We start from the raw sequence: 13,774 nt of genomic DNA on the forward strand, positions 1-13,774 counted from the left end.
GGGATCAATGTGGGAGGTGTCAGGCGGCGGAGGGGTCAATGTGGGAGGTGTCAGGCGGCGGAGGGGTCAATGTGGGAGGTGTCAGGCGGAGGGGTCAATGTGGGAGGTATCAGGCGGAGGGGTCAATGTGGGAGGTGTCAGGCGGTAGAGGGGTCAATGTGGGAGGTGTCAGGCGGCGGAGGGGTCAATGTGGGGGTGTCAGGCGGTGGAGGGGTCAATGTGGGAGGTGTCAGGCGGCGGAGGGGTCAATGTGGGAGGTGTCAGGCGGCGGAGGGGTCAATGTGGGAGGTGTCAGGCGGCGGAGGGGTCAATGTGAGGGTGTCAGGCGGTGGAGGGGTCAATGTGGGGGGTGTCAGGCGGCGGAGGGGTCAATGTGGGGGGTGTCAGGCGGCGGAGGGGTCAATGTGGGGGGTGTCAGGCAGCAGAGGGGTCAATGTGAGGGTGTCAGGCGGCGGAGGGGTCAATGTGAGGGGTGTCAGGCAGTGGAGGGGTCAATGGGGTGGTGTCAGGCGGTGGAGGGGTCAATGTGGGGGGTGTCAGGCGGCGGAGGGGTCAATGTGGGGGGTGTCAGGCAGCGGAGGGGTCAATGTGGGGGGTGTCAGGCGGCGGAGGGGTCAATGTGGGGGGTGTCAGGCGGCGGAGGGGTCAATGTGGGGGGTGTCAGGCGGAGGGGTTAAAGTGGGGGGTGTCAGGCGGTGGAATGGTTCATGGGGGGGTGTCAGGTGGAGTAGAGGTTAAGGTGGGGGGTATCAGGCGGTTCATGGGGGGGGTTGCAGGCCGATGTCGATGGTGATTCCCGGGTGATTGGTCGATGTGTGGGGAAAGGATGGGGGATGGGATGTTTGCACACCGCGCTGCACTCACCCATCACTCTGGAGCAACCAATCACAGGGAAGAGATAGAAAACTGAACGCCACTCTCACATAATCCATACATTGTTACATTTATTTATATAAAACACAAACAGTGTCAAGTCCCTGAATGAGACCCAGAATCAACCTCCTGCAGTCCCTGTACAGCAGAGCTCAGGCTGGGGGAGGGAAAAGCAGCACAAGAAGCCAATCCGGTGTGCTACCTGGCAAGAAGCATGCTGATAGGAGGACAGAGCAGAGAGATGAGCTCCTCACTGTGCCGCTCTAATTTTTACTGTCCAATCACAGTCTAGGGGCGGATCTGGGGCGGCACGTGGGTTGAATGGTTTGTCTGTTCATTCAATTGGGAAGACTGAGGATATCTAGTGGAGGAATAGAGGTACTGCAGGGGCAGCTCTGGACTATAGGTGTATATTGCAGCTAAAGCTGTTTTTGTTTTGTTTGTTGTTTTTAAATGCTTAATATTTTACATTTTAAATGTTTATAAACAAACACACATATATATTTATGTATTATATATAAATGTACAATATTAAGCATTAAAAGATGACATAAATCTTTTGTACATTTTTTTTTAATTGAGAAGTAACATGGATATATATACAGTATATATATGTATGTTTGTTTTACACAATCTAATTATATATATATATATATATAGATATGTATATATTTTTTTTCTTTAGTACTACAATTTTCTATGTATATCTATTGATATAGGTATTTGCTATAACTGTTACCTCTCTTGTTGTTATGTAAACATTTTTCAATAAAGAAAAAAATGTATAAAATAATAAAAAAAGTTGGAGGTCAGATAACATCCAACCAAAAATAACACCATGAATTGTGTAAAAAAGGTTTCAATCCAATATAAATAAATATTATTATTTATTTATTCAGCGCTGTGAGAGAACAGGTCACACATTCTGCATCTCATGTGTGTTACAATACCAGCGACAAATGTACAATGTATCCTCCATGTCTGATATTCTCAAATATTATCAATACCCAAAAATTACATAAAGAGGAAACAAAACATATTAACACTCGCCAAAGAGAAAATAAAATAAAATGAATAAATACCCGCCGGATTGGGGAAAATTTATGAACACCCGCCAAAGAGAAAATAATTTATGAACACCCGCCAGAGGGGAAAAACAAGAGAAAAAAATGCGGATCAGTTATGAAAACTAGAAAAAATAAAAACCTCAATCAGTTGGAGGTCATGGGTGTCGAGGGTTGCGGGTGTTGGGGGTCACGGCTTTAGGGGTCGTAGATGTTGGGAGTTGTGGGTGTCAGGGGTTGTGGGTGTTGGGGGTTGTGGGGGTCACGAGGGTCGCAGGTCATGAGGGTCACAGATGTTGTGAGTTCTGGGTGTCAGGGGGTTGCGGGTCTCAAGGGTTGCAGGTGTTGGGGCTGTTGGGTGTCAAGGGTTGCGGGTGTCAAGGGTCACGGCTGTCAGGGGTAGTGGGTGTTGAGGGTTGTGGGTGTCGGAGGTTGTGGGTGTTGCGCGTGTCGAGGGTTACGGGTACCAGGAGTGTTGAGGGTTGCGGGTGTCGGGGGTTGCAGGTGTCGAGGGTTGCAGGTGACAGGGGTAGTGGATGTTGAGGGTTGTGGGTGTTGGGTGTAGTGGGTGTCGAGGGTTGCGGGTGTTGGGGGTAGTGGGCGTCGAGGGTTGTGGTGTTGAGGGTTGCGGGTGTCAGATGTCGAGGGTTGATGGTGTCGGGGGTGACAAGGTTTTCGGGTGTTGGGTGTCGAGGGTTGCGGGTGTCGAGGGTTGTGGGTGTCGAGAGTTGTGGGTGTTGAGTGTCAAGGGTTGCGGGTGTTGGGGGTGACAAGGGTTTCGGGTGTCGGGGGTGTTAAGGGTTGCGGGTGCCGAGAGTTGCGGGTGTTGGGGGTGACGAGGGTTGCGGGTGTCAGGGGTGTTGGGTGTCAAGGGTTGCGGGTGTCGGGTGTCAAGGGTTGTGGGTGTTGAGGGTTGCGGCTGTCAGGGGTGTTGGGTGTCGAGGGTTGCGAGTGTTGGGGGTGACGAGGGTTGCGGTTGTCGGGGATGATGAGGGTTGCGGGTGTTGAAGGTTGCGGGTGTCGAGGGTTGCGGGTGTTGGGGGTGTCGAGGGTTGCGGGTGTTGAGGGTTGCGGGTGTTGGGGGTGTCGAGCGTTGCGGGTGTTGGGGGTGTCGGGGGTTGCGGGTGTTGGGGGTGACGAGGGTTGCGGGTGTTGGGGGTGTCGGGGGTTGCGGGTGTTGGGAGTGTCGAGCGTTGCGGGTGTTGGGGGTGTCGAGGGTTGGGGTGACGAGGGTTGCGGGTGTTGGGGGTGTCGGGGGTTGCGGGTGTTGGGGGTGTCGAGCGTTGCGGGTGTTGGGGGTGTCGGGGGTTGCGGGTGTTGGGGGTGACGAGGGTTGCGGGTGTTGGGGGTGTCGGGGGTTGCGGGTGTTGGGAGTGTCGAGCGTTGCGGGTGTTGGGGGTGTCGAGGGTTGGGGTGACGAGGGTTGCGGGTGTTGGGGGTGTCGGGGGTTGCGGGTGTTGGGAGTGTCGAGCGTTGCGGGTGTTGGGGGTGTCGAGGGTTGGGGTGACGAGGGTTGCGGGTGTTGGGGGTGTCGGGGGTTGCGGGTGTTGGGGGTGTCGAGCGTTGCGGGTGTTGGGGGTGTCGAGCGTTGCGGGTGTTGGGGGTGTTGAGGGTTGGGGGTGACGAGGGTTGCGGGTGTTGGGGGTGTCGAGCGTTGCGGGTGTTGGGGCTGTTGAGGGTTGGGGGTGACGAGGGTTGCGGGTGTTGGGGGTGATGAGCGTTGCGGGTGTTGGGGGTGTCGAGCGTTGCGGGTGTTGGGGGTGTCGAGGGTTGGGGGTGACGAGGGTTGCAGTTGTGTTGGAGGTGTCAGCAGATTGCGCTGAAAATTAAAAGTAATGGTGATTTTGTCCTGAAGGAGTTAAACTTATTGAGTGCAGTTGAAGGGTGACATCTAGTGTTCATACAGCTAACTGCAGCACTGAGCCCAGGCAGAGATTTTGCTTTGGCTGATTCCCTGTGTATCAGGAGAAATCTCCCTGTGAGGGAAAAGCTCCCTGCCAGAGCAAAGAAAGCAACAGCCTAACAGCCTGACAGGGGTTCTAACCCTTCAACTCAACTTCCTACAAACTTGGAGTTGGTCTTTTATAGGTGGAAATCCTTGAAAACTTTCTGCAATAGATAAATCAGCAAACACATTGAGAGTGATGAGTACTCTGATAGGATGATGAGAGTGACGAGTACTCTGATAGGATGATGAGAGTGATGAGTACTCTGATAGGATGATGAGAGTGATGAGTACTCTGATAGGATGATGAGAGTGATGAGTACTCTGATAGGATGATGAGAGTGATGAGTACTCTGATAGGATGATGAGAGTGATGAGTACTCTGATAGGATGATGAGAGTGATGAGTACTCTGATAGGATGATGAGAGTGATAGGATAGGATGATGATGATGAGAGTGATGAGAGTGATTCTGATAGTACTCTGATAGGGTGATGAGAGTGATGAGTACTCTGATAGGATGATGAGAGTGATGAGTACTCTGATAGGATGATGAGAGTGATGAGAGTGATTCTGATAGGATGATGAGAGTGATGAGTATTCTGATAGGATGATGAGAGTGATGAGTACTCTGATAGGGTGATGAGAGCGGGTTGCGATGAGGCGAGGGTCCGGGGTGAATGTTATGGGGTCTGCGGATGTAGAAGGAGAGGACGAGGTCAGGAAAGATTCCGCCATACAAATGTATCTCACTCCTCACAGGTTCTCTTCACCTCATACTGCACCACGGTGTGTGTGAGCGATCCTCCCTATAGGAGGAACATCCGCCATGTCTATGTAAAAGTCCTCCCTGAGCACATGGGGTCAGTCTCTCTCCTCCTGGTGGGCTTCTCTCCTCAGGGGTCTCCTGTGGTCTCTGGGGCCCGGAGCTCTACTAGAATTGGTTACTTTGATCCCATAATCCTGAAAGACAAAACATGGAGGATCAATATAAATACATACAGCAGGGCTGATATGTGACGAGCTCCGGGCAACCTGGATGGGCGAGTGCCACAGGTCAGCCGGAACCCCAATATTCAGAAAAATATATTTCATTCATTCTGGGGGTTCAGCTGAAAATTTCCACCCAGTCACTCCTGACTCCTGCACTCTGTGTGTTACTCCTGACCCCTGCACTCTGTGTGTTACTCCTGACCCCTGCACTCTGTGTGTTACTCCTGACCCCTGCACTCTGTGTGTTACTCCTGACTCCTGCACTCTGTGTGTTACTCCTGACACCTGCACTCTGTGTGTTACTCCTGACCCCTGCACTCTGTGTGTTACTTACTACTGTCCCAGAACAGAGTATGTGCAAATTTTGTTTAACCCTTCTAAGCCCCTCCCACTGTTAGCACAATTTTGCCACATCCACCATTCACTGCATCAAAACATTATTACTTTCGTTGGGGACACCTCAAATCCTGTGTACACCCCCACAATCCTATGTACCCCCCAAATATATGTACACCCCCAAATCCTATGTACACCCCCTCAAATCCTATATACACCCCACAATCCTATGTACACCCCCACAATTCTATGTACACCCCCTCAAATCCTATGTACACCCCCAAATCCTATGTACACCCCCAAATCCTATATATACCCCAATCCTATGTACACCCCCAAATCCTATATATACCCCCCATCCTATGTATACCCCCAAATCCTATATATACCCCCCATCCTATGTATACCCCCAAATCCTATATATACCCCCCAATCCTATGTACACCCCCTCAAATCCTATATACACCCCCACAATCCTATGTACATCCCCCAAATCCTATGTACACCCCCAATCCTATGTACACCCCCAAATCCTATATATACCCCCAATCCTATGTATACCCCCAAATCCTATATATACCCCCCATCCTCTGTATACCCCCAAATCCTATATATACCCCCAATCCTATGTACACCCCCTAATCCTATGTGCACCCCCCCAAATCCTATATACACCCCCCAAATCCTATGTACATCCCTCAAATCCTATATACACCCCCACAATCCTATGTACACCCCCTCAAATCCTATGTACACCCCCACAATCCTATGTACGCTCCCCCAATCCTATGTACACCCCCAAATCCTATATATACCCCCCCAATCCTATGTACACCCCCCAAATCTTATATACACCCCCAAATCCTATGAACACCACTAATCCTATATACACCCCCACAATCCTATATACACCCCCCTACTCTGATCACATGACATATTGCTCAGTGTAATGATCATCTCACCTCCTCTCTACAAATCTCCAGCATCATCCCGGCGTACATCAGACACCAGATCTCTCCAATCAGAGACAAGAAAATGTGCAGAATGTCCGCCCATCGCCCCACCGTCATCATCAGGATCAGGAGACCCCCCATCCGGACACAGACCGTCTGGAAAGCCATCTGCTCTGTGGGGTGCTGGTGCTGCTCCTCTGCAAAATACAAAGTCTGAGTCTATACTCTTCTACAGAGCAGAGGTATATACTCACACACAGATATAATGATATAACGATGTAGGACAGGTATATACTCACACACAGATATAATGATGTAGGACAGGTATATACTCACACACAGATATAATGATGTAGGACAGGTATATACTCACACACAGATATAACGAAGGAGGACAGGTATATATACTCACACACAGATATAATGATATAACGATGTAGGACAGGTATATACTCACACACAGATATAATGATGTAGGACAGGTATATACTCACACACAGATATAATGATGTAGGACAGGTATATACTCACATACAGATAAAACGATGTAGGACAGGTATATACTCACACACAGATATAACGAAGGAGGACAGGTATATACTCACACACAGATATAACGAAGGAGGACAGGTATATACTCACACACAGATATAACGAAGGAGGACAGGTATATATACTCACACACGGATATAACGATGTAGGACAGGTATATACTCACACAGATATAACGATGTAGCAGAGGTATATACTCACACACAGATATACGATGTAGGACAGGTATATACTCACACACAGATATAATGATGTAGGACAGGTATATACTCACACACAGATATAATGATGTAGGACAGGTATATACTCACATACAGATAAAACGATGTAGGACAGGTATGTACTCACACACAGATATAACGAAGGGAGGACAGGTATATATACTCACACACGGATATAACGATGTAGGACAGGTATATACTCACACAGATATAACGATGTAGCAGAGGTATATACTCACACACAGATATAACGATGTAGGACAGGTATATATCCTCACATACAATACAGGTCCTCACAATCCAGCTGCATATGCTCACATACAGGGTAGGGTGAGTAGGGGGTATCGGAGTTGCTGGTGGGCATACAGGTGTCTAACAAATCAGGATCTGTGGTGCAGGTTGTAGTTTTTGTTGGAATACAGAATTATATTTTTTGTAACAACCACTGAACATCAGTATTGAGCAGAGATATGTTTTGCAACCAGTAGATGGCAGTGTTTATAAATGAGTAGCTGCTCTATGGTACGCTCTATGTCTTTTCCTTGAATAATGTTTCCTGTCTGCGGTTAAGCAGTGGACTGTGCACTGTCTGTTCTATAAGGCTACGCTACATACAGAATTTCCAACAGTTTTCCAGCATGCTGGCAGATTTCACGTGTCCTGAGTTGCTGGATAAAGCTGTGGCCCCCCGATCTGCTCATCTGTGGCCCCCGTGTCCTCTGAATACTCGGTTTAGTTCATTATATCTGGCCCCCTCCCCCCTGGGGGTCCCCGTGGTGGTCCTCACCTCCCCACATTGGGGCTCACCTTGCATATAGATGACCAGCAGGGTGTAGCAGATGGTCAGCGGGGTCCAGAACCGGACGGCCTCCGAAGTCGTCAGGAAATCTCGGTTGATCACGGCGACCGCCGCCAAATCCGACACCAGGAAGGCCACCTTCAGCGCCCGGCACAGGAACAGTGGCATGTCATGCCAGCATGCCAGGAGGCTCAGGCACACCCCGCAGTAACGCTCGCTGCTGTGCAGCTGGTACATCTCCCCGATGTGGCGGCACATCCGCCGCGTCTGCCACACGATCAGGGCGGAGAGACTGGCGGCCAGCACCAGGTTCCAGGTGCGGTGTGGGGCCCCTTCGTGCAGGTAGTCCAGCTGCAGGCGATGCCACAACCCAGCGAGAACTGGCAGAGGAGGAAGAGCTGCGAACCCTGGGAGCCCTGCGGAGGGAGGGGCACAGGTAAGTCACATGTCACCACCTACATAGACAAGGATCTGACAAAAGTAAGTACACCCCTCAGTGACATGTCTTCTCTCTTTTCATGTGACAACACTGAAGAAATGACACTTGTCTACAATGTAAAGTAGTGAGTGATTCTCAGAGAGTTCTTTGCCATGAGGTGCCATGTTGGACTTCCAGTGACCAGTATGAGTACAGAGGGAGGCCGGCTGTTACCCCAGGAGTTGGTGAGAGGCCACTGGACAAACTCCACTGCACCCCATTAAAGAGGAATAATAAAGTTTGCTTGGGGCACAGTGCTGACACCTATATGTGATCGGGAGGAATTTCAATGCTGGGATTGGGCCCCAATGTGCTCACCAGCAGACTGTTATTGTAACTTTGTCCCTTAGGCAGGACCAACCCCAGTATAGAGTTTAGGGGTCATTCTCTGGACCAGTGGCTTGTTCTCAGCTGTATATCCTGTTGGCTACTGTGTTATATATTTGTTTGAGGGGTTGTTGCCATTTCCCTTTCTCTGGTTGCTGTGTATATACTGTATACATATATATATATATATATATATATATATACTGTTACAATAAATATCCTGTGATCAGCCTGGGTGTGTCACGGAGTGCGGCGCTGCAGGGTCTGGAAAGGGGGACCTGAATAAAGCAGCTCCTTTGGGGGTAAGCACTACATATATATATATATATATATATATATATATATATATATATATATATATATATATATCTCACCACTGCATATGTAAACCCACCCACATTCACAATAATATTCACCCACCTACTTATGTAAACCCCACCCACATACATGTTCACCCCCCCCCCCCCCAAATATATATACCCCACCCACATAAATATTCACCCCCTACATATATCTACCCCGCCCACATACACACACATATATATACACTCCACCACAGACATGGCCCCCTCTATACTAATATGGACCTTCTGCAAGGACAGGATCATGGAGACGGCGCGCAGAGAGAATTCCAGGACCACCAGAGCCCCCACCCGGGGCCCCAGCAGGGCGTAGATGACGCTGAGCAGCACCAGGTGGAGCAGACCGCGAAGGCGGGACTGAGATCCGAGCCGCGGCGCCTTCTTCTCTCTCTCCGGATCACTGTGGGGGAGAAATCATCATTGATTATCACAGCAGCCAATCAGATTGCAGCTCTAAATGTTTCATACACTATCTGCTCCCATGGGGCTCATCCTTCATGTACGGGGGGGGGGGGGGGGGGGGGGGCACCATCTGCAGGGCGGGACTAGTCTACTTCCATACAAGAGAAAGGCCTGTTTCACTCATAGAGAGACCACGTGTCCCGGATTGACCGGGACGGTCCCGCATTTTTCAGGCCTGTCCTCCGTCCCGGGCACCTTCATTCTGGAACAATACAGTGTCCCGGAATGAAACTGATGCAGCCGTTCGTGATGCTGCATCGATTGCTGATGACATCATGCCCTGTTTTCCCGCCTCCGACGTTACCCCCCCCCAGCCACCGGTGTTTGCCCCCCCCCCCCCCCCCCCCCGAGGACCCCCGATCATCCCGACTCCTGGAAAGGGTTTGCCACCTTTTTCTTCAAGCCAAACCTGAACACTTTAGCAAGTGCCCCAAGGGGAGTAGTAATGCAGTGTGCATAACGTGCCGCAGCAAACTGTGGGTGTGGCCAAATCTCTCCTGCTGACATCATCGCCCCCCCCCCCAGTGATGCCAAACCTGCCCCAGACAGCTGGGGGCAGGTTTGGCATCAATAGACAAGACAATAAAAAGTATCACTTACGGGGTGGTGGGGGCGGTAGAGCCACTAGTTTTAGCGGCACTTTACCTCTGTTATAGCAGTGCTTTGGTGCCGCTATTTGTGCAGCAGTGTTAGGTTAAAAGTGCCCGTATAATGCCACTGCCAAAGCACTGCCCATGCATTCCAATGGGCAGGGGTGGTGGAGGAGCGCTGTATACCACCACCCCCTGCCCACTGGAATGCATGGGCAGCGCTTTGGCAGTGGCACTACAACCAGTCCCCGGGTTGTAGGTACCAGTCCCCAGGTTGTAGTATCAGTCCCAGGTTGTAGTACCAGTCCCCGGGTTGTAGTACCAGTCCCTAGGTTGTAGTACCAGTCTCCGGGCTGTAGTACCAGTCCCTGGGTTGTAGTACCACGTCCCCGGGTTGTAGTATCGGTCCCCAGGTTGTAGTACCGGTCCCCGGGTTGTAGTACCGGTCCCCGGGTTGTAGTACCGGTTCCCGGGTTGTAGTACCGGTCCCCGGGTTGTAGGTACCGGTCCCCGGGTTGTAGGTACCGGTCCCCAGGTTGTAGTACCAGTCCCCAGGTTGTAGGTACTGGTCCCCAGGTTGTAGTACCGGTCCCCGGGTTGTAGTACCAGTCCCCGGGTTGTAGATACCAGTCCCCGGGTTATAGGTACCAGTCCGCGGGTTGTAGGTACCAGTCCCCAGGTTGTAGTATCAGTCCCCAGGTTGTAGTACCAGTCCCTAGGTTGTAGTACCAGTCTCCGGGCTGTAGTACCAGTCCCTGGGTTGTAGTACCAGTCCCCGGGTTGTAGTATCAGTCCCCAGGTTGTAGTACCGGTCCCCGGGTTGTAGTACCAGTCCCCGGGTTGTAGTACCGGTTCCCGGGTTGTAGTACCGGTCCCCGGGTTGTAGGTACCGGTCCCCAGGTTGTAGTACCAGTCCCCAGGTTGTAGGTACTGGTCCCCAGGTTGTAGTACCAGTCCCCGGGTTGTAGATACCAGTCCCCGGGTTATAGGTACCAGTCCGCGGGTTATAGGTACCAGTCCCCGGGTTATAGGTACCAGTCCCCGGGTTGTAGTACCAGTCCCCGGGTTGTAGTACCAGACCCTGGGTTGTAGTACCAGACCCCGGGTTGTAGTACCAGACCCTGGGTTGTAGTACCAGACCCCGGGTTGTAGTACCGGTTCCACGGGTTGTAGTACCGGTCCCCGGGTTGTAGTACCAGTCCCCGGGTTGTAGTACCAGACCCTGGGTTGTAGTACCAGACCCCGGGTTGTAGTACCGGTCCCCGGGTTGTAGTACCGGTCCCCGGGTTGTAGTACCGGTCCCCGGGTTGTAGTACCAGTCCCCGGGTTGTAGTACCGGTCCCCGGGTAGCGGTTATGAATGGCAGTTTCTGATATATGAGACGGCTGATGAATACGACTTACTTGAGACATTTGATGTAGAGATAAACCCGCATGAGATTGTAGAGAACGGAGACGGCACACGCCCCGACCACACCTGGAAGACAGAAGACCATCAGAACAAGAGCAGGCGACTTCCTTGGGATCAGTCCTGGTCTGCAGTCACAGTGCAGACTGCAGACAGGCTGAATGTACACTAAGCAATTTTTACACTTGCCTGAGTATACCGGGCCTGGAAAAAGTATTCATACCCCTTGACATTCCCCACATCTTCTCATGTGACACCCAAAACCATAAATGTATTTTATTGGGATTTTATGTGATGGAGCAACACAAAGTGTCACATAATTGTGAAGTGGAAGGAAAATGATACAAATAAATATGTGAAAAGTGTGGGGGAGGGGCATTTCTTTGCATTGTTCTGGGTCGGTGAGGACTGGTTCTGGGTCGTGAGGACTGGTTCTGGGTAGTGAGGACTAGTTCTGGGTTGGTGAGGACTGGTTCTGGGTAGTAAGGACTAGTTCTGGGTCGTGAGGACTGGTTCTGGGTCGTGAGGACTGGTTCTGGGTAGTAAGGACTAGTTCTGGGTCAGTGAGGACTGGTTCTGGGTCAGTGAGGACTAGTTCTGGGTTGGTGAGGACTGGTTCTGGGTAGTAAGGACTAGTTCTGGGTTGGTGAGGACTGGTTCTGGGTAGTAAGGACTAGTTCTGGGTTGGTAAGGACTGGTTCTGGGTAGTAAGGACTAGTTCTGGGTCGTGAGGACTGGTTCTGGGTCGTGAGGACTGGTTCTGGGTAGTAAGGACTAGTTCTGGGTTGGTGAGGACTGGTTCTGGGTAGTAAGGACTAGTTCTGGGTCGTGAGGACTGGTTCTGGGTCGTGAGGACTGGTTCTGGGTAGTAAGGACTAGTTCTGGGTCAGTGAGGACTGGTTCTGGGTCAGTGAGGACTGGTTCTGGGTCAGTGAGGACTAGTTCTGGGTTGGTGAGGACTGGTTCTGGGTAGTAAGGACTAGTTCTGGGTTGGTGAGGACTGGTTCTGGGTAGTAAGGACTAGTTCTGGGTTGGTGAGGACTGGTTCTGGGTAGTAAGGACTAGTTCTGGGTCAGTGAGGACTGGTTCTGGGTAGTAAGGACTAGTTCTGGGTCGTGAGGACTGGTTCTGGGTTGGTGAGGACTAGTTCTGGGTCGGTGAGGACTGGTTCTGGGTAGTAAGGACTAGTTCTGGGTTGGTGAGGACTGGTTCTGGGTAGTAAGGACTAGTTCTGGGTTGGTGAGGACTGGTTCTGGGTAGTAAGGACTAGTTCTGGGTCAGTGAGGACTGGTTCTGGGTCAGTGAGGACTAGTTCTGGGTTGGTGAGGACTGGTTCTGGGTAGTAAGGACTAGTTCTGGGTTGGTGAGGACTGGTTCTGGGTAGTAAGGACTAGTTCTGGGCGGGTTAGTCCTGGGTCATCTCACCTTGTAGAAGAGAGTCCACACTGCCCCAGGGCAGCCCGGGGAGGAAGGAGGCCGGGTAGGAGAAGAACCCCATGGCCTGGCTCTGTATGGAGACTCTGCCTCATCTGGCTGCACTCAGCTCCCTCCAGTCTATTATTACAGAGTAAAGGTCATTGTGATGTCACAGAGCACACTCAGACATTAACCCCTCGCCGCCTCTCCGGGGCCCAACTACCCCCTGTGTGACCCTTATAGAGGGGCCCCGACATCTACAGAAGAAGGTGATCCCCGATATTACAGGGGTGGACTTTGTGCATGTGGTCACCTCTGCTCTCTATGCAGATGACAGTTGTGGGTGGAGTCCCTCCATAGGACACGCAGCGCACCGAGCGATCCCTACAATGCGTAAAACACGGGGAGCGAAAAGAGGGACCCCAAATATCATCCCAAATTTGTGTGTTTATTCTGAGTATAGTGCCGCTCAGCTACAATATATACAGTAGACTAGAGTATACAATATATACAGTAGACTAGAGTATACAATATATACAGTAGAGTATACAGTATATACAGTAGAGTATACAATATATACAGTAGAGTATACAGTATATACAGTAGAGTATACAGTATATACAATATATACAAAACTCACTCAACACACATTTCTAGAAATAACCCGCGTGCTGGAAATTGTTTATTACAATATTGTATGTAAACAATATAAACAATAAGTGCAAAAAAATACAATAAATCTGCGCTCCTATAATAGAAGCCCATCATGTTCCTCCATCATCTGTGCCAAAAACTGACCCGTGTGCTGGAAATTTTATACATTATTACAACTGAATGAAAATAATAAGTGGAAGAAATCAACAGAAAAAAAGAAAATGAAGTGAAAGTCCAGCGTGTTTAATTCTCACGAGCGAATAAATCCGAAGATGTGAATCCCGTCCCCAGAGTCCACACTGTGTGCAGGAGCAGAGCAAGGAATGGGGGAGGGGCTGACATA

The 13,774-nt window shown here is 50.6% G+C and overlaps 1 protein-coding gene across 1 annotated transcript; it reads right to left on the bottom strand.

The window, feature by feature from the left end:
- Window positions 1-1,741: 1,741 nt before the first annotated feature.
- TMEM82 (transmembrane protein 82) lies at window positions 1,742-12,933 on the bottom strand. Its single transcript, XM_077474748.1, is given in 7 exon segments — window positions 1,742-4,844; window positions 6,173-6,360; window positions 7,744-8,088; window positions 8,091-8,151; window positions 9,128-9,302; window positions 11,358-11,430; window positions 12,787-12,933. Coding segments are annotated over 7 exon segments (1,014 nt in total). The 5' UTR covers window positions 12,860-12,933; the 3' UTR covers window positions 1,742-4,745.
- Between the last annotated feature and the right edge of the window lie 841 nt (window positions 12,934-13,774).

This window comes from Lithobates pipiens, unplaced genomic scaffold (assembly GCF_037356315.1).
Source record: "Lithobates pipiens isolate NorthernLeopardFrog02 unplaced genomic scaffold, aLitPip1_a1.2 Scaffold_126, whole genome shotgun sequence".
Taxonomy (NCBI): Eukaryota; Metazoa; Chordata; class Amphibia; order Anura; family Ranidae; genus Lithobates; species Lithobates pipiens.